The sequence below is a fragment of the Fukomys damarensis genome, unplaced genomic scaffold (assembly GCF_012274545.1).
Source record: "Fukomys damarensis isolate Sample0158 unplaced genomic scaffold, DMR_v1.0_HiC HiC_scaffold_8, whole genome shotgun sequence".
Lineage (NCBI taxonomy): Eukaryota > Metazoa > Chordata > Mammalia > Rodentia > Bathyergidae > Fukomys > Fukomys damarensis.
Genome location: NW_022900920.1, coordinates 28,520,933 through 28,547,030, shown reverse-complemented (window position 1 = coordinate 28,547,030; position 26,098 = coordinate 28,520,933). Strand labels below are relative to the sequence as shown.

Below are 26,098 nucleotides of genomic sequence, written 5' to 3'. Positions count from 1 at the left end.
CTGAATTTCTGTGATGCCAGGCAGAAAGATGAAAATAAACGGTGTGAAGTCATTAAAATTCTCGAACTGATAGTTGGGAGTATAGTATAAAAATGAATGATGGTTGAGGGAGAAAGGGTGGGAAGACCCTTTTTGCTTAAGGAAATTAATTTATTAAAGGCTTAAGACTGATTGGTTAGAAAGTCACCAGGAAAGGTCACTCCTAACAGGCATTATACTCAGCGTAAACAGGCATCAGCTTACTCTCCAAAGTAAGTGGCAGAGGTGCTATACATCTGAATACAAATTATTTCCAGAACCTGCAGCTGTCCTTACTTCCGTGGGCCATTAGTGACACCCAGACGCTGGCATGTGCATGTGTAAGTGTGTGAATGCGTGTGTGCGTGTGCACGTGTGCATTTGTACAGCTCATCATGAATCACTGTTTGTACATTAAACGAAACGACCAGGTTGTGGGGACACAGCAGAGACAGAGGAGCTGCCCACAGCTCATTTATTTGGATCAGGTGCCTCCAAGTTCTTTCTGTTTTGTTTTGCACTGTTTTCTTAGTAGAATTTGGGGAAAAAAAATGGTAGATTTTAGCAGTGAAAACCACTTACTCTTTTTTAGAAACTTTTTTTTTTGGTACCAGGGATCGAACTCAGGACCTTGCGCTTGTGAGGCAGGCGGCAGAACCACCAAGCTAAATACCAGGCCCCAGAACCACTGAATCTTAAAGTTAGGCAAGGAGCCTTCTTGGTGAATTATTAGAAGTCCAGGGTGCCAGTGTCTTCACACTTCTCTGTGGCCTCCCCTGGAACCACAGCTGCTCAAAGCCTTCTGAAGCAAAGACAGGACACGGGAGCATCTGCCTTTCAGAGATAAGATCATTTCCACAGACCTCAGCAGACCTCTGCAGTCAGAATCATCTCAAGAGGAGCTGTGACAGCATCAGTTCTAAGATGTATAACACAGATACTGCGGCCTCATGATCCCCCAAAATTACAAGGACATGATTCTGGAAAAACCACATTGTACACTGGGATCCTGGGAAATAGACCCTGGCTGTCTAATTGCTTTCCTAATTTTCAAAAGGCCCAAAGAAATCCTTGTCCTAGTTGACTATCCTAGCACACTTGCAGGGGTCAATAATATTTAACAGCTGGTTTCACGGAGATACCACCAGGAGAATTCCAGCAAAATTCTTGCAGATCCTTATTCACTTATTGATTCATTTAATTTTAATGAGCCTACTTAATGTGCTAGGCACTCCAGTAGGCGAGAGAGATACAAAGAGACCCTGTCCTACCGCTGAGGGATTTACAGTAAAGGCAAGACAGAAAAGTGATGAAATAGATTCAGCGGGATGGGTGAAAAACAGCTGCAGGAGCAGTCTCAGAATTCACTGAGGGTAGCCAAGGAGGGGGCAGGGAAAATGCTTGGTAATAAGGGCAGAAAACTCTGCTTCACCATGCTCGATGCCACTGTAAAGTTCTTTCTCTGAAAGTTGGCAAGCTCCCCCAAGACCACAAATACAGATGTTTGCTTGTTTCTAACTTCTGAACCAGAGAGCCACCAGCCCAGAGAAGTCACCATGGGACAGCCTCCTGCACGTCCATGGATGGTGTCTTATGAATAATGGAGACTTTGAAGAGTGATTTGGGTTGAAGACCAGGGCTAAATCCTTCTCCTTCTCATGGGGCTGTGTATGTGACACTGTACCCTGGTAAATTATCTGCAGACAGCACAGCTTATCAAAATGAGGGCACTTCTGTTCATTGTTTCCTGCCTGCCATGCTGTTTATTAACTATCATCCATTATTTTTGAAACATTTCTGAAATCAAAGGTAAAAGCAAAAGGTTATTAAGAGGTAATGCACGATAATCTCTGTCTTGTGTGCCAGTGAGATAGGAAAAATTGTTAGGAACGAAGAATATTCATCCAAAATGACAGCAATGGTCACAAACCTGCATGCTTCCGTGAGGCTCAGGAAAGCACAGGGCCCGGAGACGCCAATAGTTAAACCCCAGGCAGTGCTCACAGAAAGATGACATAGCATGGCTATGAGTAGTCCATCTGCCACCTCCCCCTTAAGAGAACACGACATCATGCGAATTTCCAGCCACCTCCATCCTCACTGGTACGAGTGTACAGTGGTACTCATGTGCCCTACAAGTGTATTAGTATTTTTAAGTACCATGTGACATTCTTTGAGCTATCCAGAAATAGCCTGAGGTTTTGAAGAAACAGAGTAGAAATCATTGTGTGCAGTAAAAACAACTTCCCATCTGGCTGCTGATAGCTCCCTGGACACCCTTCATTGGGAATCCGATCCCCCTTTCTTGAGGCACCGCACTGCACTGCTGTCAGCCTGCACTGTTGCTGCTATGGCAAGACATTATTTAACTTTCCCACCGGTGACAAAGTAATGGTAGGTGCTTTGCCTTGAGTGATCGTGATCTTTCTCCCCAGAGTCCACCTTAGGGACGCATGATTGTCTACGACAAAACTTATGTCTGCTTCTTGGACAACATGACCCTCTAGTGGGACTCAGGAACTAAATCAGAATGAAAATATTAAGCATCCTAGAAAAACAAAGCAACATAATTCCAAAGGCTCCAGACAAGTTTTTACTCGAAGGGTACCCTCAACAGACACAAAATGAACGCGTGGCCGCACCCCACCTAGGATCACAGGTCCCTTCCAGGTGAGCATTCCTCTACAGCAAGAGCATTTTTGGAAGTCATTCATTCAAGCCACCTTTCTGGTGCTCCCAGCTTATTTCCTAATGTTACTGACTGATTACGTGACACCGTGATTCTGAAGCCAGCCCAAGACCTGAGACTACAATTTAAAGCCTATTAATGACCTCTATCAACATTAATTTACCCATTCTGACTTATTATTTTTTACACTACAAAGGATTTAAGTTTTTTATTTACATGTACAGCACGCCTATGTTTCAGAAAGAGATGAGAAAGAGATTGGACTCTTATTGGGGATGACAAATTTGCATGCTCATTAATGAAGAATATTTTAGCTGTACAAAATGGCAAGATGGGAGTACATAACCACCGAAGCTTGATGCCTAGAAAGAAATAATCAGCAATGTCCCTGACCAGCCCAGTCAACCGAAAACCCCAGGAGAGCGGCGGGCCAAGAGTTCATTCATTCTGGGTGTCTTTTACATATTAAAATTGTCAAGGAAGCATACATAACTACCTATGTCCTGGCACAGGCCAAGAGATTGTAATTCAATTAGCTTTGGGTGGGACCACACGTGTGCTACTATACAACTCTCCCCAAGTGATGGTAAGGTGCTAGGATGAGAGACACTGTGTATGGACTGAACTTCACAGAGTGCTGAGCTCTTGACCAATGCAATAACAGGTAAAGTAAAATCAGTGGATTATTCATACTTGGATTCATTACAGAAATAGGCATTGAGTACCCTTGGTGGGACAGGCACTGTTCTCTGCTCTGTATGAGATAAAGAAGTTGTGAATTAAACACTAGATATTTAATTGCATCCAGGGTGTGCCTTAGTTTCAGTTCTGTTTCTACTTCAAGTACCTTACAATGCTTCTGGTTAAGTTCTTAAGATATTTATTTTTTGCTATAATCTTATTTATGGAATTGTTATTATCTCCAATGTATGAAATGGAATTTAAGGTTCAAAGAGATAAGGTAAATTGGTTAAGAGAAATCTCTAGTTCTCAATTAATTTAACTGAGATGTGGGCACCCTAATTTAGTGGCTCTAAAATACCAGGCTTCCTACCTGCAAATTCATAGTGAGGTTACCAGCCTCTGTCTACACCCCTCAGATATTCACACTTCTGATGAACACATTTAAAAGAAAAACCCTAGAAGAAACAGGGACACCATGTGTTCTCTCAACATTCCAAAGTATTTGAGAATATCTGCTCTAAGACAAGCACACATTTAGGGTAACGACTATTAAAAGCATGCATGTCACTGGTAGTACAAATTTTCAGTACGGTCTTGAGGGCCCCAGGGTTCTACAGAATAAAACAAGTTCACTAAGATCCCACGATCGATGTCAGTGCCGTAACTGGAACACGGTGCATGTTCAGTCATTCTCAGCACTCACAGGAGGCACTACCTGCTTTCCAGGGGGCTTGCAGGAGCAGTGGTCTCTCTAAAAGACCTAGTCTTCTGAGTATATTTCCAAAACTTTGAGGAAAATGTAAGCAGGTGAAGCCATTCTCACTTTCATTTAGAATTTCTGACACTTCTTGAAAACATCTTGAAACTTAAGAGTTAAACTGAAGAACTGGCAGCCTGTACACTCCATTGTTTCGAATAAACAATCTGCTTGGAACATATCTGAATGTTTAACTATATTTTTCTGTCTCTTGAACAGCTGCAAAAGTGGTCTTTGCAGTAGGGTGCAGGAAGATAACCATTCTTAAATACAGATCATTGCTAAAACTCACTCTTCCCCTCTTCTCTATTTTCTGACCTGGCCTCAAACCAATAGTTGTGCTTTGCCTTTGGCATAGAGTCTTTGCCTAACCCTTTTATTTCCCATTGCCTTTTGGTGTGACTGGTATCTCACAGGAACTCAGTTGCATTATTTTCTTAGGCAAATCTATAGGATGGCTGGTAATTCTGTTCCTCAGAATTCTGTATCCAGTAAATAGTGCAAAACCAAGATAAAATATAAGGAAGAGCCACTCAAAACCAGGATTAGAATTTGGGCTTGGTTAATCTCAGAGCAGACTTTCTGTTAACCCCACTACGGGTCTTAATGGACTGACACCAATTCCTTCAGGCATCCAGAAAGAAGGTCTGAGCCATGCTACTGATGGGAAAAATTTTACATTTACTGAGATTCTACCATTCATCTGGAATTTCACTTGATTCTCCCAGGAAAACCCTACACACCACAGATCCATGGAAGGACAGGGTTTCACACATAGGAGGGAAACTGGAAGCCGCGTTCTTGTTCAGGGATTCCCTGACCTCTGATTCCATCCAGAGACTGCAGGGACCCTCTGCGATGGGAGGCCGAGCAGAAGCCCAGGAGGAAAAGTTCTGTCTCCGTTCCCTTGAGAAGAAGCATCAACAGCAAAACATTATTGCTGAATATAATGCAAGTCTCAACTCTAAAAGCATCATGGTAAACGAACAGGGTAGACTTCTAAGATATTGTAGGCAACTATAACTTGCAAACAAAGTCCCTAGCAGTTCTATGCCCCGTGAAATACTACAGAAAGTCCATCTAATCTTATATTCGAGCCAGGCGTGGTAGCACACACCTGTAATCCCAGCGCTCGGGAGGCTGAAGCAGGAGGATCACTGTGAGTTTGAGACCAGCCTGGGCTACATAGTGAGTTCCAGGTCAGTCACAACTACATAGTAAGACCCTGTCTCAAGAACCAAAAAATAAAATAAAAATAATCTTATATTTGTATAAGTATATTCTCTTCAGTCTGAAACACTGACCACGTAAGAAAAATGAAGCCCAGCAAAGACAAAATCAACCAAGGTTTGGGTAGATAAGAAACCATTTCAGCTCCATCTCTACAGAGCAGAAAGAAGATACAGGAGGAGGAGAAGAAGGGCAGAACTGATTTCATGGATTTAGTGACTAGAGTTTTGTAGGGATCCCAAATCTATACGGAATCCAGACCCAGGAAGCACCAAGAAATGGCCCCAAACCCCACAGTCTCTACCTGCTCTCATCCACCCAGGCCTTTGCAGCGGCTTCAGCTTTACATTTGCCATTACAGACCAGCTTCGTAACTGCACCTTGACTCTTGCCTTCTTATAATGGGTCTAATCAGAGAAACAGCCATAATTTCCAGGCAGTCATACCCTATAGAATTACACCTAGAAATGGTGAGGCCCAGAGTGTTATGGTTCCTATCTAGATGTCTTCCCAAGCATTTAAGGTGGGGCTTTTGGATCACGGGATGTGACACTCGTGGTGGATTAGCCAGGCCACTGATGCGTTTATAGCTCAGGGTGAAGTTAGGTGGTCTGAGGAGGTGGTCACTGGGGTGCAGCCTCCCTCTGGCCTCCCTTGATCTCTCTCTTTCTCTCTTCTTTCTCTTCCTGCTTCCTGCAGCCAGGCCATAAGCTGTTTCTCCTCTGCCATGCTGTCCTGCCTTAGAGCCAGCCAACTATGAATGGAAATCTCTACAAATGTGAAAATAAAACATTCCCTCCTTTAACTTGTGGGTGCTGGGCAATGTGTCTCAGCGAGCAGTAGCTAAGACAGTGAGTAACTTAGTCTCCAACAGCAAGACACCCCAGGCCACCATGCTGATTTAAGCTCAGCAGGATTGTCCTAGAAGGAAGCACCTCAGCTGTTCCAAATCAAACAGCAGCCAGCTTCACTGTCCGCCTTCCCAACCCCACATGCATCCTGCTGATTGTGGGAAAAACTACCACGCAGTTTGAGACCACTGATGAGTAAGTATGCAGGGACTGTTCTGAGAAAGGATCTGCAGACACTAGAAATCTGACCAGACCACACAAAGCGGCTGGTATAAGTAGACAGCACAGGACCGTACATCATCTCAACATCAGGGCATCAACCTGCGGTCTCTGAAGGCTGCCAAAATCAGAGCCCAGACCCTCGCCAAGAGAGTGGCAGAAACCAAGGCACTTGTTGCTAGCCGGGGTAGAAGAGGCCAGGGCCTATTGCAACCTGCCAGAAAGCACGGTATCTGTGCTGTAGCACTGATTCATCAGGTTTTGATGAGGCCGGTCATTTGGCTGTGCTCTGCACTCTGAAGAGAAAATGTACAAGAAGAGGGGACAGTTTAATTCTGACAGTCTTTGAGGTCAGAAATGGTGGATCCTCACATGGGGTGTGGGCAGTGACAGAATGAAGAGGAGTGATCCTAGCAGTTAGGAAATGATGACAAAATAAGAAAACAGGCATCACAACGCTGTCACCCCAGTTCCACGGGTTGTGACACCAACTTTTCCTTGTCCTCCTGAAGAGAACCTGTCTGCAACCCGTAAACATCGCCGCTGCAAATCACCAGCTATTTCGAATGCATATATAGCAACAAGTATAAATTTCCAATTAACTTGGCTCAGAGTTAGGAGCTGGGACTTCTGTGATGCCACCTTTCCAATTTTAAACTCACAAGGTTAAAGCCAAGTGCACATTGGTCTGACTCAGGGTTCTTGTTTGAAAGATGCAGTGAAGCAGGACATTCAAAGATAAATTCCTTACCAAAAAAAAAAAAAAATTGTCTTGCTCCCCAGAAATGCTAGTAGAAATAAATATACATTTTTTTGAAGGAAAAAAAAAAAACAAAACCCTGTGCCGTTCATGAATTGATTGCATCTCATGCTTCTGCAGGCGAAGAAGTCATAATCCTGTGCAATCAGATTGTTTGCAGCCAATAAACCAAAGGTGACGACCTTGCTAATACATCCTAGCTGGAGAAAGAAATAAAGCCGTGCTGAGGAATAACTCTTCAGCACACCATTTCCCTTCAGGAAAGGGAGAACGGAGCACAGAGTGCTCTCGCTTGATTTACGGCTGAAGAGCATTTCCGTAACTTCACCTGGAATAAGAAATAAAATAAAAAGGTTTTCTGGAAGATCTCCAGTAATGCTGCTTTCACATCCTCTGTCCCAGGAGAGCAAAACCCTCTCGCCCTAGAGAGCCACTTCACTGCCACCATGGGTCCCCTGGTCTCTGCTCAGTTGAGCCAGGATACAATGGTGTCCCGGATGCCGCTTCCTAAAGTTAATTCCGGGATGACAGCTCAGGGTTCCATGCTCCGCATTAGGAATTCAATGTGCCAGACACTAAGATTGTACGTGGACAACCCCCAATGCCAATTGAAGGAAAGAAACACAAAGGAAAAAACTAACCACAGTTTGTCACTGCAAGAGTTCCCAGTACATGTGGGCAATCCCTGCAGACCCAGTGTAACAAAGTCAAAGTCTGTGCTGCAACTCAATTAGATTTTTCACCTCTTCAAGTGCAAAGAGAAAAGGGTCAGACCTCACATTTGAGATATCGCCTACTGTTAACCTTTGATTACCTGTGATATATCGTAGAGGGCAGCATTACATCAATTAATCAAATCCACAGATGACACAGATAGATCTGAAAATCTTCTTTCTCCCAAAAAGTATCCTTATTCCACGTATCTACTGTGTGCTAAGAACAGGACTTGGTGCCGAAAATGCAAAGGCAAATGAGACAACAGCCAGCCTTCAATTTGCTCTCTGTGAAGTAACAAATGTGCAAAACAGAATCCGTGCAAAATGATCCTTGCAACAGAAAGTGTTGTCCTAGGAAGAGTAAATCATTCTCAGCAAGGAGGATGCGTGAAAAAGTAACCTGCGGACATTCCTCCTTGGGGTCAAAGTTTGGCTTCTGAGCTGCACCACCTGGGTTCAGACCTCTGCCGTACTGCCGTGCATCCAACCCTCTCTGTGGGGTGACTCCTTGTCCATGGCAAGAGTGAAAGGACAGTACCAAGCTGATGACGAGGCTATCGTGAGAGTTCATTTAGTTCGTATCTGCACAGCACTCAGAGAAAGGCCTGGCATGGAGTATACAGTATGAATGGATGGATACCTTTATTATTATTATTATTAATTTATTTTGGTACTGGGGATTGAACTCAGGTCCTTGTGTTTGTGAGGCAGGTCGTGGCACCACTGAGCTAAATGCCCGCCCCATACCTTTTATTACTTACTAGGCAAATGAAATAGAAGGGAGAAGACATTGCAGTCAGAAGCCACACTTATCACAGATAAGTGATGTCTACTTATCATAAATGTCACCATAATCTCACCAATATTTCCTGATGAGGAAATGTAGCAGAGCTATTTTTTTTTAATTTGCCTGCCATTTCAGAGCTACTAAGTGGACAGAACCTGGATTCCCGATGGAGCCCAAGTCCTGGCCACTGACAAGGAGGAGCTTTCAGAGAGCAGAACATGTAAGGGAGCCACCACGGATGGAGCATACAGTGTTTTTCCTCTCTGGAGGATGTTAGGGTGTGGAAACACTGAAGCCCAGGAAGGCAGCACCCAGCAGGAGAAGGTTGGCAGAAGCCAAAGCAGGGTCAAAGGAGACTCCAGAAATTACACTGAAAAACAGAGTAAATAATCTGGATATTCAATATATTACATATAATAAATATGTATTCTATATGTATGTTCAACAGGGGATTCACACCACGCTGTTCCACATGCATGCAGAGAACAGCAGCTCCTCCTCCTACAGAGCTGAGTGGATTTCTTAACAGTAGTTTTAATAAAAGCCGTTCTGATGAACTCGCCCTGCTCTGGCCGCTTCTCTTTCACAGAGTGCTCAGGGGCGAAGAGACGGTGCTCTAAGTTTTACATTATAAAAAGCCGCACTGTGTGGCTATTATTCCTTCAGTGTCCGCTGGTCTTTCTAGTAAGCTTGGAGAAGAGTCCTGCTGCTTCACTGCTGGGGCCCTCCTACCACTTCCGGCCTCCCTTCTCCTCTAGTTAGTCTGGACCCACTTTCTCCACCACTGGAACTGGTTCGGCTCCCTTGGCTTCTTGTCTGCCTGCCAGAAGGACACAACGGACTGCCCTCAGTGTGTCACACAGGTTCGCTGTGTAAAGCCCAGCCTGCCACCTCCTGTGAAGCCTCAGCTTGGATCTGAGCATCCCCAGCCCCAGAGCTCCCTGTTCCAGAGAAGTCCCTTTCCAAGTTTCCTCTGCGGCCCTTCTAAACCTTGAAGTCATGTTGCAGATCCATCTCCCATTGAACAGGTAACTGAATGGCAAGAGGACCCCCCATATCCCAACAAAGCTGATCTGTGACCCGAAACTGGGCCCCCACCGTACTCTGCCCACCCTTCTCCCTCCCCGGGCCCACCATGGCTGCATACTGCAGAGTCCCTCTACTACTTGTCTCTCTCAAATGTTCCTGCACTTTCAATCTCTTCCTACTAATTTCTGCCCTGATGATATAAACATAACTAGGTTTTCCTCATTTAAAGAACGGAAAAATTCCTATAATCTCTGACCTCGCTCACGTAAAATCATTGTCTTGCTTTCATTTCATTGCACTACTCCTTCCTTGAAAGAGCTGCCTCCACATCCTTCTCCCCTTTCCGCACTTCTGGTCACTCGGCGTGGACGCTTGGTGGGCATGTTTGCAGCGCACTGCAATGCAGCTCCCCGCCAGCAGTGGCCAGCACTGGCTTCATCACGTGACTGCTCTGTCCTGCCTCCTGTTCTTCTCACTGGTGCCTGCCCCTTTATACTTTTTCTTTTAACTTTGAAATGGCGACCTCTCCGACTCCTCCTCACACTCCCGTTTCGGGAGACACTGATCACCTCTTTGGTTCCTTCCTCACATTCCTCTACCGTGCTGGGTCTCCAGGCCCCTGCTGTCTCCCAAAGCCCAGTCTCCCCACCAGTCCTGCTGCCTGGATTCCAAGGCCATGTACAAAATAATTCACTGAAAACTTCCAACTGAATTGTCTAAATCTAACCCAAACGCAACAATTTAGAGAGGAAACTTGGATTTTTTTCCATCACCTGTCTCTAACTTCTCTTCCTGACCTTTTTCTCTAGCAAATGGCCTCCCTGTCCCCTGGATTAGCCAAGATGAACATGAGACAGTCCCTGCTGGTGTAGCTGCCCTTTTGCGTTCTCGAGGGTCTAATCAGTGATGTTCACCTTTACTTTGTAAGATCTATCGAGATTCCTCCTCTGCCTGCCAAACTGCATTCCTCGGCGTTTGGTGTTTTTTTTATTTTCAAGTTAATTCTCAACATGATACCAAGATAATTTTTTTCCTGAAATTTTCATTACTTCCAATGTCTCTTTTGCCCCCAACCTTTCAAAGATGCATGGCTGTTTGGGGGATAAACATAGAATACTCAGTACAGAAAAATCTGAACTAATCCATGCCACGCACATCCTGTTTTGTGATCTAAATATGTCCTCCTTTTTTATTTTATGAAAAGTAACACAAAATTTCATAATCAAACAACAGAATAGCAATAGTTTTTACAGTCTGTATCATTATCTTCAAAGTAGAGTACAAGAAGAATCCAAAAGTCTTACAAAAAAAGAAAAGGACAAACAAAAATCTTTCTTTTCAATGAACTGAGATAAACTAGTAGTATAAATGAAACCAATTAATATCTACACTGAAATATTTTAAGAGTAATGAATTTGTAGTTTGAGGAAGTATCTGCACTTCTTCCCATTTCCTATTGACCTCTCTTCTATTTTTTTGTATTTTTCACATCAAAGAAACCATGCACTTTTTGAGCTTGCGTGTCGCACTGATTTCACTATGCTCTCAGGTTTGATCTGTTTACCTATGAATTCCTCAAAATTATCTTTCTTTATGGCAACATAGTACTCTGCTGTGTATAATACCACATTTACTTTATTCATCTGTCACTGGACTTAATCTGCTGTTTTCAAGACACAGTTATCATAAATTTTGCGGCTATAAACACAGGTATGCGTGTATAGAAAAATGGGTCAAATGGAATTTCTGTTTTTAGTTTTGTGAGGAATCTTCACATTGAATTCCACAGTAGCTGTACCTGTTTATACTACCACCAACAATGTAGAGCATCTTGTTTTCCTCAGCCTTGCCAGTATTTGTTACTATTAGATGTTTTGATGATATCCATTCTTTCTGGGCTAAGATGGCATCTCAGTGTGGTTTAATTTGCATTTCTCTAATGGCCAGCAATGATGAGAATTACTTCAAGTATTTATTGACTGCGTGGACTTCTTTTGAGAAGCATCTGTCCGTTCATTTGATTGTCCATTTTTTGATTGAGTCTTTTATTTCAGGAAGTTTAATTTTTTTTTCAGTTCTTTAAATATTCTAGATGACAGTCCCCTGTCTGAGGAATAACTGGCAAAATTTTTTCCCAGTCTGCAGACCATCTCTTCACTCTATGGTTGTTTCTTTTGGTGTGCAGAAGCTTTTAAATTTGATAGGATTCCATCTGTTGTTTTTTGGTATTATTTCTTCCACCACTGGGATTCTGTTCAGAAAGCCCTTGCTTATTATGCCTGCGTTTTCAAGAATTTTACCTACTTCATCTTTCACTATATTGTTTCTGTTTTAACACTTAGATCTTTGATCCATTTTGATGTTAGTTTAGTACATAATGAGATAAATAGGTCTTGACTCAATCTTCTGCATGTGGATATCCAATTTTCCCTGCACCATTTATTAAATGGGCTATCTTTCCTCTAGTGTATGCTTTTGGCTCCTTAGTCAGCGATCAAGTAGTGTACTTGCCTGGGGTTGTTCCGGCTTATTCTATTCTGCTCCATTGATCCACATGTCTCTTTGTTTTCCAGTACCATGCTGACTCAATCAATGTAACTTTCGAGTAAAACTTCAAGTCTGGAATTGTCACACCACCTGCTTTGCTTTTGTTACCCAGGATTGTTTTTGCCATTCTAGTTCTCCTCTGATTCCATACAAATTTTAGGATTGTTTTCTCTATCTCTGTGAGAAATGACACTGGTATTGTGACTGAGATTGTATGAAAGCTGTACATCAGTTTGGAGAGTATAGCCATTTTGATTATGGCTATGGGATATGTTTCCATTTTCTAACATCCTCTTCGATTTCCTTTTCAGCCCGATGTATTTTTGATTGTAGAGGTCTTTCACTGCCTTTGTTAGGTTATACCAATGAATTTAATCTTTATGTTATCACGAGTGGTGTTATTTTCCTAATTGCTTTTTCAGTGAGTTCATTATCAGCATATATGAATCTATTGATTTTCTGTGTGTTTATTTTGTATCCTGCAACGAGGCTGAATTTTGTTATCAATTCTAGGAGTCTTTTGGTGGAGTATTTTGGGCCTGGTAAAGATCATGTCACCTACAAATAATGATATATTTTACTTCATCCTTCCTTATATGTATTCTTTTTATTTCCTTTCTCGTGCTTGCTTGTTCCCAGGACTGTGTTTCCAGGACCATGGCTAATGTTTCCAGGACTATGTTGAACAGGAGTGTAATGGTCAACATGCTTGTCTTCGCCCTAATTTTAGAGGGTGGTTTCAACTTTACCCACTTAATATAATGTTGGCATTAGATCGGTCATAAATAGCTTTTATATTGTTGAGATAAGGTTTTTCTATATCTATTTCCTCTGGCTTTTAATCATGAACAGATGTTGGGTATTTTCAAAGGCTTTTTCCACATTTATTAAGATAATCCTCTGATTTTTGTTCTTGTTTCTGTTTATGTAATGAATTACTTTTATAGTTTGGCTTCCTTAGTGCACTATGCTATCAGCACTTAAATATTCCTGGAATACAGTACTCCATAAATTAATAATTTATATCCTTTCTGAGTCTGATTCCTATCCTTTGCTCAAGTTCCACCTCAGGTATCTTCTCTTCCAGGGAGCTTTACTTCCTTACCCTGGAACACGGATAGCAGCACCCTACATATCACTCCGCACACTAATCTAAACTCACTTACTTCTCCTTCTCCTTCACTAGACTGGATTCGGCAAAGGCAAAGATTGGATCTTAGTCATATTTGGACTCACACCACTTAGCATGCGTGAATCTTGGTATACCTTTATTTATACATCCAATTAACTTGGCAAATCTTACTTGACTAGTTATATCCCACGCACTTTCTTGGCATGAAGCAAAGAAGGCAAAGAAGTTCTCTTGTCCTAAGGAAATTCGTATTTTAGTGGTATCATCAGACAACAGACAAGTAGCAAACAAAACCACAGATCAGGACATATGCCATAAATGAAAGCAACAAAGAATCATGGTAGAGAGAAGCAGAATCCCATTTTAATAGTGTAGATATAATTAGCTTTTAATAATAAGTTGATATTCAAAGTGAGACCTGAAAAATGAGAAGGGGCTAATCGTACTTAATGAACAGTGATACTGTACGTCCCTAGACGGTATAAAATCACATCCTAGAATATCTGTGACTTTCTTTATGCCCAGATATCAAAGAATATTTAATCCCCAATGCTTGCTTACCTACTAATAATAAGCGTAAGTTTTCATGAGGAAAGGAAAAACTAAGGCACGGATGAGTGGAGAGTCCTCTAAGGGGCTGTGAGAGGTGGGAGCCTGTGTCTATCCAGGAACTGGATAAGCTAATCTCCAGCCCACAGACCTCTGGGACTGTGCAACTGTACCACGCAGTGCTCAGAGGCAGTGTAACCACAGAAGAGTGAATATTCTAAACGTTTCTCTCTCCACAACCAGAATGCCAGTCACTTTGGTTTTGGTTTTGGTTTTTTTTTTTTTTTTTTTTTTTTTTGTAGCAAATGTGTCTCTGCTTGCTTCCTTGGCTCACATTGGTAAAGTTATTAGATCATCAGGGTGATATTTGTTCTACTATGCATCTCACCCATTCCTTGCTAAGAGGAGGAATGGAGCTCTCAGCGGAGCACCAATTACAGAGAGAGAAGTGGAGTTAAGGCCAGACTCTTGCAGATGGCATCACAGATCTCAGGAAAGCCCGTGGCATCTTTGAGCAGAACACAGCCAGACCCTAGGAGTAATAGCTTTCATGTGGTGCACCATGACTAGATTCCATGACTTGAATTTCTGTGCTTTTCCAGCTTGGCACTAGTCACATTCTTGCATTTGGAGTGTAATGAGATTCCATTTCACAAGATCCTCTAGCTCAATGTTCAAAACTATATCCCCTACATGTGAGGCATGAGGTTAAACTTTTAGGATATGAACAAATCTAAACCAAAGTAGATTTCAGCAATCATAGACCATTTCCTAATAAATTGCTTCAAAGAAAAAAGAATTTTTTTTTAATATGAAAAGGTTCTATATTGGGTGTGAAACACACACACACATAAAACTAAACAATGGCCACAATCTTTGTGTTTTCAGGCAAGTATAGGATATTATGGCTCTTATATTTCCCCAAAGCCTCATGCACTTATAGGTGTGGCTTTTCAGACCTGGATGGACCTAGGGGGTGTGATACTAGGAGTGTGTGGCACTAAATTAGTCCATTGATTGGTTTAGCACAGTTTTGGGTGTTTATAATGGAAAAGTCTAGCCTGGTTGTAGGCAGCACCACCCAAAAGGCTTGCAGCCTAGATGGCATAAAAGGGAAAGGGAGGCTTGCTGTTTGCTGCTTGCTGCTTTGCTGCCTTCTGCCTGCTCTGCTATGAACTGTTTCTTCTCAGTGATACCCCTCTGCCGTGCTATGATGTCTCGGAGCCAGCTGACTATGCACTGTAAGCTCTACAAAATATGAGCCAAAATAACTTTCCTCCTTTAACTTGTGGGTGTTTGGTATTTTGTCTCAGCAACATGAGAAGTAACTAAGACATGGAAATAGGTAAATATTACAATAACTTGTGCAACATTGTTACCCTGCATTAACCACACTTATGCATGGTCTGCCCTTCACTGGGTTTTGAATTTCTATAGGGCAGAAACAATTTCTTATTCATATGCTTTTGTTTTTTGTTTTTGTTTTTGTTTTACTTTCTACCTAGCATTGTGACTGGCACTGAAAAAAATATTTAACAGATGTTTGTTGAACTGAACTAAATAAATATACATCTGATGATCATTAGAAGACAAAGATTCATAATGCATTGCAGGGTTAATGAGAAAGAAGCAATTACTATTGCCCAGGGTGGGTGGGGGCAAGGGGACTCCTCAATGTCACACACCAATAAACATGAAGAGAGTCCATATCACTAAGTCAGGGAAAAACCCGTCAGAACACACACAGAGCAAGGCATCATTTTCACCAAAAATACTGGTTAAAAAATAAATACAGTCATACCCTATGCTGATGAAGGCATAGGGATATTTGCAATCTATCATTGCTCATGAGTATATTGTTTCAATCTTCTTAGTCTCAGATATCTATTTACAGTGCATGATTAATGCATATAGTTATGATACAATGATATACTACTTAGAACTCTACAATACTTGACAGAGATAAAATTACCACAACATAAATAAAAGTTACAAATACATTTATTGAAGCATGACATATAATTTCAAATATTTGGGAAATTCACTAAAGAGCCATAGAAGAGATAAAGAAGAAGTAAGTTAGCATAGTAAGGAAAACAGAGTTAGGAGACAGCTTTGACACTCAACTGGCTGAATGACCATTAACCATGTTCCTTAATGTTTCCAGGTCTAACTTCTTTTATCTGGAAACCAGGAATACTAATAAGGCTACTTTATTTGGTTGGTACAAGAATAAAAGCACCAAGAACTCTGTTGGTATCCAGGAAGCGCTACATAAGGAAATTAAGCATGGATTTGTCTAATGCAACATGCAGCATTCACAGTGTGAGCAGATACTCATGACTTGTTGATCAGTGACGTGAAATCGATTGTTGCAGTTCAGTGAATAGTACACTCCTATTTCCTCAAACAAAAACATCATCCTAACATAAGTATATAGCTGTTGGTATTTTGTACTGGGTCCTAAAGATACAGACAGCATTATCCATAATTGTCAACACCACCTATCTCGGGAAAGCTGGATCTGGGCAGGAAGACAGAAGCTATTGACATGGTGTTTGTTCATCTTTTCACTTGTTCACTCATTAAAACGAGTACTCGTCAATTTTGTGATTTTAAAAAATAGTAAGTCTTAGATAATAATAAGTATTCAATAATAGAAAGTTGGAATAAAATAAAAGTCCAGCAACCAAAAGCAGCACCATGAGATACAAACACAAGATGGGACTGTGAGTTACAAAGGTAAAAAATAACCAGAGGGCAAAGGGCTGCAATTCGAAATGCTGCCTGACCTTGCAGGAGCTTGGCTACCTCCAAGCATCCTCTGGAAGGTGCTGAACATTCATAAGCACAGTTGCGGAAAACACCATGGTGCTTGAGTAACTTGAAGAACTCTCATACAAGCAAACTGTCACACATATCATTTTTAAGGTGTGTAGTTACATTCAATAACCTTGTGTTTGTAGCTTAGTGAAAACTGGATTTTGTAGGGAGACATCAGCAGAAGCCATCAATCTGCTCCAAACCACCCCTTGCTCCCTCTTCCTCCTGTGAAGTTGGAAGGGCAAAGAGCAAGGGCTGGGGAGCCTCAAAACCCCTGCCTTTAGTCTGGACCCCAGAGCTCCCAGCAGCTCAGACCACCGTGCTGCCCCCTTCACCTCCAGCACAGGTTCCACCCAGGCGACCAGGAAACCTCTGAGAAAATAGGAAACAGGACTGGCTACGAGCGCAGAATCACACAGAAGCCTCAACTCATCTCTCTAACCACGTGTTCCTTTGAGTCTTGAAAGCACACTTTGCTGTGTGACAAGCACATGGGTGGAAGCTTGCTGTGTCTTCCCTGGGTCTGTGTACCGAAGTGGGATTGGACAAGTCAGCCTGCAGGGAGCCTGTAAGCCTCAGCACTGCAATGAGGGTCCCATTAAGGGTTTGTACTTTTTTTTTTTTTTTTTTTGCTCCTTTGGAATTGCCTAGGGCTCTCTCACCAGTTAGGGCTCCTCAGCCTTCAAGGGCCGATTACTCCAGCAGAAAAGGGGAAGGGATGAATACATTTCTCCTCTGAGAAACTCCATCTAGATTTTGACATTTTATTTATCTCCACCTTTAAGCTTATCTTGCTTCAAAATGGTAAAACCACCTGGCTCCACAAATCTCAACAGCTTAATCCACTGTAAGGTGGGGCTGTCTTTAAGGTGTAGGTCATAGCTGTGTGTCAGAGCATCCCTTTCCTCCCCTCTAGACTCCTAAGGGAACAACAGCATGCATTCAACAACTGGCTTCAGGATTGTGGGCGATCAATGACAAGACCAAGGGAGAGGGAACCTCGTTCATTTGGCACTGTGGCCCGTCCTTCCCTCATTCGTGGCTCCTCCAAAACTAGGAAGCTTAAAGCCCTAGGAGAAAGTCAAGGTCAAGCACCTCCTGGCCTCTCTCCTTCCTCTCACACCCCACAGGCACTTGTGACTCTCCCGATTTTGACTACTCAGCTGTAAACTTTTAAAGGACAAGGGCTCCACTGAATGCTGTATGCATCTGATTTTTGTACAAGAAGTCATTTTTCTGCTGCCAAATATTTTTTTAGCAGCAGGAAAAATGCCGATTCAAATGTCACAGCACTGAAAACCCTACTCTGTGCCATAGTACAGGGTACTATAATATGGTATAATTTATATAGAAAATATAGACTCATTGAATATAATCTTGCATATAATATAATCTAGCTGGGAGATGATAAAGCGCTTACTGTATGGAGATGTTAACTTGTCTGTAAGTATGGAGGCTATGCATTAACTGTGTGACCTTGGGCACTCCACAAAAATGAAGTAAGAAAATGCATTAATGTTTGGCACTAAGCACCATGCCTGTCACACAGTGAATATTCAATAATTTTTTCATTGCTGTTGCCGCTGTGACCGTTCTCACCAACAGTGCCGCTATTTTTCTCACAGCAACAAGGTGCTGGGTGAAGGACTCACAGCACACCTGAGAAAAGAACAAGTTCACCCAAGCAAAGTAAGGAAGCACCAGGTATCTTACATCACAGCACCCACGACTGTGAGACACCCTACTCACCTGGGGATTATCTCCTTCAGGGACTGGGCAGCTCAGTAAAACTACACAGGCAGGTCACGTGCCATGCAGGTTTCTCTCGCCTGAGCTGGCTGCAGCCTGTCCCTTATGCTCCCCCCCCACATGTCCTTCCTGTGTGTCCTTCCCTCCGAGCGGGCAGAGGAGGCTGTGCCTCCTAGAGGCCTCTGCCCTTGAGAGAAGAATGTATGCCTTTTAGATCTGTCATATGCCAACTACACTGCAACAGCAGATGCACCGTAGGAAAAAAACAACTTTTATTCAAATACGCTTACTTGCACTGGAAAAGCCCATCAAGGAAGCTCAAACTTACTGAGTCAGGAGCATTCTGATACACACTTACTGCCTTTAAGCAATACAGCAGGTGCTAAGCACTTAATGCATTTCCACTTTTATCCAGGCTCCTACCAGACTGCCCACACGTATGTAACTCTCAGTTATTCCTAGGGTTGTCTCCACCCTGTCCCTGGGCTGGGCACTGTCAGAAGACATGGGATTAAGCAAGCACAGCCAGCCCTCTCCTGGCTGGGCTCCAGACTGCTTTGGATGTGGCCACCTGACAGGCTGGCAAGAAAAGCCAATCAGGAGTAAGAAAAACACAGCAGAGTTTGAGAAACAGTAGAAAGACAATATGAGTTTTCTGAGGAGACTTCCCCTGCTGGTTCTAAATCTTGACAGCCTTATTCACCAAGCCACTCAGTCCCCAAAGGGTAAGCACCCATTCATCTGAACGACTGTTCTTCACACTCTCTGTAGGTACAAGGAAATATTGTATGAATCACAGCCACAAGGGTGTGCACATAAATGTGTGCACCTGCTCACCTGCATGTGGACAGGGAGCTGGGAGACCTCGGAAAGGAAACTGAATGCTGCACTGCTAGAGAGCCCCCCATGTCCAGAACCAAGGGCTGTGTAGATCACTTCTACAAAGGGCCTTTCAGTTTCCCTTCTGCTCTAAAAGCTGCCACATCTGTGAGGACCATGGAAACTGAAATGCACATGCACAGCCTACTGAAGATCACACCACAGAACTCTGCCTCACCACAAGAGGGCATCTTTACAGAAGGCGACCCTCTGGCCCACCGGGAGACAAAGCCCAACCCACTAGGAGAGAAACACAGAATGGGCAGAGGAAGGACCAGTGCATATAACCAGAACACCCCCTGGCATCCTAAATAAACAGCACCATCGCCACCCGCTCAGTTCACCACGTACCTCCAGAGTGAGCTCTCGGTGATGCTCCCCAGGTTATAGTCGTACAGCTTTGTCAGAATAAGAATCACCTGGAGACAAAAGAAGAGGTCACAGTTAGTGTCAAACAGTTGGATCTCTTAGAACTGAAGTGTCCCAAGGGAGGCTCAGGCTTCCTCTAAGGGGTGCTTAGGGTAACCGAATGAATTCAGGAAGCACTTGCCACACTGACTGGGGAAGGGCTGGCAGGCCCTTCACGGAGAGCTGGCCTTGCCATTCAGACTGACCATCAACCAGCAGCACAGGTACCCACTGCCACACCACATATCTCTCACTCTGTGGGGTGTAACACTTTGGGAAGGCTGGCAGAGCTGTCACACACCCACGAGGGAGCCACTGCACAGGTGGTGGGCCCTTCTGAGCCCTCCTCCTGGCCAGGTTACAGGAGTCCCTCCGATGCTTAGTGTTTCCACCTATCAACAAGCACAGTGGGTAATGCTACTTCCTTTCCAGAAAGGGTTGCCATGAGGGGTAAAATTAGGCAATAAAGTAATCACAAATCGCATCTAGGTTATCATGTGGATCTACCCTCTCTCCTTCTTCGTGAGCATAGCTTTGCCTGTTTTTTTATGGCTTCCCAGTTCCTAGGAAAGTCAGTGGATAGAAGCCATTAAGCACCACAGACTGGCTAAACAGTGGCATTTTTTAAGTGGGGATGTCCAGGTTTCAAGGGATCCTGAAGCTTATGGAATTTGGGCGATGGGGAAGCATCCATAAGAGAAAGAATATAAAGTTAAAATTAGGAACAAGTCCCAGGAAGGGAATATGAGGGAATCCATAAGTTCCCAGCAGATCCTTTCTTGATATTTAACCTAGCACTACTTCCAACCTATCGCAGAAGCAATCAGATGATTTAGTTAATTCTTTCCAATGTCAAGAAACATGTATTAAGAGTCCAGAATTTTTCCTGATGTCAGTAGATGTAATAGTCATGGCTGGTTTGGCGGGGTTATGGATGTGTCTGGATAATGGAGTTACTGCAGAAGGAAGACATACTCTGGGTGTGAGTGGCACCAGCCAATCGGCTCGGAGCCTGGAAGGAATCAACAGGGAAAGAAGTTAACTCCCACTCCTCTTCTTCAGAGGAACTCCAGTTTTCACCATCACCTTTGGGCTTCTGTCTCCAGCCTTCCAGGACAGAGCCTTCAGCTTCCTGACAGGGACTAGCACAGACTGCAGTGAAAGAGAGCTCTAGGACTTTGACTTGTAACTGATCCCTCCAGCTGTGGAGCACACACATGGCCCTTGTGCACTCTTCCATAGCTGACTCTACAGGAGTGCATGTGTGTGCATCCTCCAGTGAACCCTAACATAAAGAACAGAGTAAGGAGGAGCCCGAGCCCCTGCTAGGACTGAATGAGCTCATTAAAGGTAAGGAAGTTGGTGGACACAGCAGGTCTCCTCCTTCCCAGTCTACTTGAAAGCCAAGCTCATTGGAGACCTGGAAGAGGTAGCATCTTTGATGCCTGGAGCACAGACCAAGATCCACCTGTGCTTGAAGTACAAGAGCCCCGGGACACTCAGGCACATCCCACAGTGGTGCAGCCTGCTCCTGGCCACTGGTTTTCCACACTTGCTCGCTCTACACAAGGCAAGAACAGCTTTTCCATCCAAGTTCATATTTTTCTCCTGCTACTCCTAACCTAGAACTTTTGGCCTACTCTTTCCAACTCAACAGAAAAATGTTGACATTGATTTCCTATGAAGGCCAAGGGATCCTTCGCGCCACTGCAAACAGCACACAACATTCTAACCTTGACTTGGGAGGCAGCCAGCTGCCCAGGACAGCCGCCTGCTCCCACCTTCCCCTCTTTGGCCAGCCTATGATGGACGGAGACAAGTGCATCATAGAGCAGACTCTTAATGATTTTTTCTCAGCAAGCAGACTGGAACTCGGGAGTTCAGATTTGCTGGAGTTTAAGGAAATAGAGAACACAGGAACATGAAGACGAACTGAGATCCCCAAAGGTCTGTCCTCACAGCCACCCTCCACTGAGCAGCAGCAGTACAGGCTCGCTCACCGATCCCTCCGAACTCGCTTGCCTCCCCAGCAGACTCTGCGAGCAGGAGGCGGGCACCTGTGGGCACATCAGCTGCATGCCTGCAGTGGGGCGTATGCTGCACAGGTCCGCGTGCCAGGAAAGGCTCCCTGAGCGCTAAACTTCAATCGCCCGCCCCCCGGGGAGGGAATGCGGATCAGCCGCAGCAGGGCGGCTATTTGTCGGAAGTCACAGAACGGTGTGGCTGCTCCACAGCAGCGCAGTTTTGCAGAATAAGCTTAGAAATCCCCCACCAAGAAAACGGATGTGCAGGCACAAAGCATTTCTAGATAGTTGCTCTCCTGATACAAGACAGCAGTCACTTAAGTAATGAAATTCCGCTGCTCACGGGCCCTGCCTCCCTGTCATCTGCCCAGGGAATACCAAGACCCAGATGGAGCCCTTAACCCAGCGCGCACCGACAGTGTTTCAGCAATTCCCGGGCAGGCGGGAGGAAGGCAGGACGCCCTTCATTGCTTCTGCTTGCCGAGTTAGTAAAACTGAAATGCCAGCGATACACTCAGGCAGTTTATCGATACTGCAGCAGCAGGAGCATCCTCTATGACATTTCAAAGCATATCTGCATGAATCAATCTATTCAGTCTTCCTGTTTTTTAGAATCAGAGTGAGAACGAAGGCAGAACTGCTAACCTGTAGCCACATTTCCAATGATCTGAGGTCTCTCTTCCCTTCTTTTTCCCCTTCTCGCCTGTATGTACAGTATAGTGTTGTCTACCATACTCCGGGACAGGTACACATGTGCCGCGATGCGTTAGTCCTGTTTCATTGTTGGTTTCAGTTTTTCCCTTCTGATTAATTAGCAAAACTATTTAACAGCACCTGTTAAGGGACACGGTACAAATCCCTACTCTTTCATGAGAAAAAAAATTTTAAAATGCAATTGCCTACCTATTCTGGTTCTATTATCTGTAACACTGTGTACTTTTCAAACTTTAACAAAGAAAAGTCAACAGGCCTGTTAAACGTAGTAACATGTGACATGTACTGGAATAATATGTTAATTATTTTCAGTCATTTTATAACATTTTTTGTGTTAAGACTTTATGAGTTGAAATATAGACCATTTAAGTGTAGATTCACTAAAAGCAAGGCTGCTTCATAGACGCAAACAGAATGGAGTCCTACTGCTTCCTATTTATTGCTGCATCTTGTTTTTATGGTAGCATTAAACCACCCTTGACTCAAAACAGTAAGTGGTGACCAACGGCTTTTTCAGCCTCCTCTCCAAATCTGAGGATATTATCTTTAAAATAGCTACAATCCAAATATCTACGGCTGGACGACTCCTACCTACATTGTACCAGGACACGGCAAGCAGTCCCTTCCGGCTTTCCCCAGTATGTATTCAAGTACCCCCACCCTGTCTCAGAGCTGCTCTCACACAAGGAACCTGCCCTCATCTCCTGCTGAAAGAAACTTCACTTTGTTCACAGTCATGGAATGCCAGTGCCCCCCAGCATCCTTCACCCGTTAGGATTGGTGGGTGTCAGGTTCTGTGAGGCAGACGCAGAGTCTCCAAGGAGCAGACAAAGGGCTTCCTCTGCAGTTCTGAGCCCAGATTTCAAAACTCAGATTCTCAAACCAGTATTGCTTTGGTGAAGCCCTTCTCAGCCAGTGCTGAAAAATTCAATCAACTCAGGCCTTTATCCCCTCTGTGTGGGGGCGAGAAACCACTACAAAGGACTCAGTGAAAAGAAAATGCCAATTCATTCCCCCCTGCTTCCAGTGGCAACCTCCTGCTGCCCTGGATTACAAAACAAAATAATTCATGGAGATAAACAGAGAAGCTTAGTATGTGGAAGATGAAACAGAATGTTCTACTGTAAATCAGCAAAAGCCAGTGAAAAATGCTGCGGCATCAGAATAGCGCATCAGAATAGCACAGCGCGCCTTCTTCCCAGGTATGTGTTAAAATAAACTAGTGCAGCAGCAGCATACGTTAATAGACAGGCAGTCTTGATGGTGCCTGTTATTATTCATGTAACAACTTTTACCGTGACAGCATTTTTTATTATGACTATAAAATACAATTCAGAAACGAAGCCCCAAACATTTAAGGAACTCCTAGAGCACCTTCTTCAAAACTTGAATCTAGAGGATCCTTTTGAAAACGTCTACATTAAGTATAGACTGTTGGGAACCAAAATATGTTTTATACTTTCTCAGTAGCAGCTCCAGAAATTTCCATTTCTTGCCTGAGTAAGAGACAAATTTTTCCTCCAATCTTTTGCTAAATTAAAGAATTAACTCCACATTAAGGAGTGTGGAAGGGGAGATGTCTACAAGAAAGGATCAAACTACAATAGCAAATCTTTACTTTCAAAATTACGGTATAAGACACACTGCCAAAAATACCTCTAAAAATATTCCCCGCTCACTTTCCCAAAGTCAAAATGACTATGAAAAGAAAACATTCCAAAGCCACCCAGGTCATCCAGGCTGTCACGACTGTCAGGATAGCACAACCAAAGGCTCTCTTGCACCGATGAGGCCTCCAGACCCATTTCATAAAGCGGCAAGAACAGTGGGTTAAGTGTGTTCAAAAGGGCGTAAGTACTTTCAGGGGGATTAAAGGCAAAGTGTCTTTTATCATAATAAGTTTTTTAAAAGTTAAGTATTTAGCATAGTTTTCAATCATACTGAGGTAGGATAGAAGAAATAAAAAATGAATAGAAAGCAGACAAGGAAATCATATCTAAAAAATTCTGTTTCGAAAAACCGCAACTTCTGAGGCCCAGTCAGCATTACCCAAGCTGATTCACAGCAGCATTCCCTTGGTAAAATTCAGGGTCCTCACCTTCCAGACCCATCACGCCACAAATTCCTCAGAAATAATGAAAGCCCATAAAGTGTCTTACTTGAGAAAGTAAAGAGCAGGAACTTGATCCTAAGATAAAGGAATAGATTCAGAGAAGCCAATGAATGTTTAAATTATCTGTGTAAAAAGTAACGACAGAAACCCGGGCCCATACGTACCGAATGGACCAGCACCCCTGGGGAAAGGACTTTCCCGGGATCTCCACCCCTTCAGAAGAACACAACTGTTCCCTTTTCCAGGAAATGATGCTGCCTATTTCTCTGAGACCTGTACTCCAGTCTTAGTATGTACTAAATTTCTGCCTAATATGCCCTCCCCTACCTCTTTCTGACCAGTCCTGAGAATTCTCTTTCCCCAAAGAGATTCAGGAACCCTCCCAACATGTCAACACCCCAGGACTCTCCGCAGATGCAGCCCAGTGACAAGGTCTCCTATGCTATTTCCAGGAAACTTGGCCTGGCCACTTCATTTCAGGGAGATCATAGGCAATCGGGAAACATCTTCCAGAGTTTCAATTATTAATGACTGTGTTCTTTTTCCCTTTGTGTCCAGCTTTGGAAAACTAGTATCAGGGGAGACAGAGTGCACCTTAGGCCTCTTTACAGTGAACAAAGTGGGCTATGGGTGCTAAAGTCTCTCTCATCCCTCTGTCTGTACTCCAAACCCTGAACCACACTGATGGTGAGAGCTCTGCTGGCAGAGTCAGAAAATGAGCGCGGTTTCTTCTTCCCAGCCAGTGCCTCGGGCTGAGCTGGGAGGGCACTTATGTAACTGTGATCCCTGGGGAGCCTTCTCAGAGCTCACCCTCACTGGTGCCCACGAACCTTCCTCCCAGTGTGGGCCACCATGGGCTCCCTGACCATGGAGAGGCCTCGCTGAAGATGCCTGTGGCTGGGCCTGAGGAACAAAACGGCTGCCGCCACCCTTTCCCCACAGCTGCAGCGGGACGTGGGGTTTGCTCAGGGCCTCGGCTCAAAGGCCTCCACTCTGTCTACAGCAGCAACTTGCTACAGAACATTCAACTGGATTCATGTGAATGAATGCAAAGACAGGGACAGAAAAATGTAAGGGGCTGGAAATGATTTGGAATAATCTATCCTGGGATGCAAAGCATCGGGCAAAAGAGAGACAATCATTGGCCGGCAAACTGTTTTGTTTTGGGTTGTTTTCTTTGCCTGACAATTTTAAGGAAACAAAGCAAACACGTAACAGTGATTGCCCTTAAAATACACATATTCCAGATGTGGTTTTGGCTCAGTTAATATTTCTCCAAAATTTCAACTTACACAGAAGCTTTCATGTTTTCGAGGAGCCAGGAATCCTTTAAGTATCTGCTCTGATAAGATGTATGAGTATAGCCTCTTTTGAGGGCTCCCTTCCAAGATGACAAAAAAAAAAAAAAAAAAAGAAAAAA

General features: G+C 43.7%; 1 protein-coding gene and 1 pseudogene across 1 annotated transcript in view; one reads left to right on the top strand and one right to left on the bottom strand.

Moving 5' to 3' along the window:
• Sorcs1 (sortilin related VPS10 domain containing receptor 1) overlaps window positions 1-26,098 on the bottom strand; it is a 369,207-nt gene that overhangs the window by 271,211 nt on the left and 71,898 nt on the right. Inside the window, exon 3 of the mRNA XM_033761243.1 lies at window positions 19,771-19,838. Coding sequence (XP_033617134.1) covers window positions 19,771-19,838 — 68 coding nt within the window. The remainder of the gene's footprint in view (window positions 1-19,770; window positions 19,839-26,098) is intronic.
• Window positions 25,066-26,098, top strand: part of LOC104863860 — a 1,664-nt pseudogene continuing 631 nt past the window's right edge.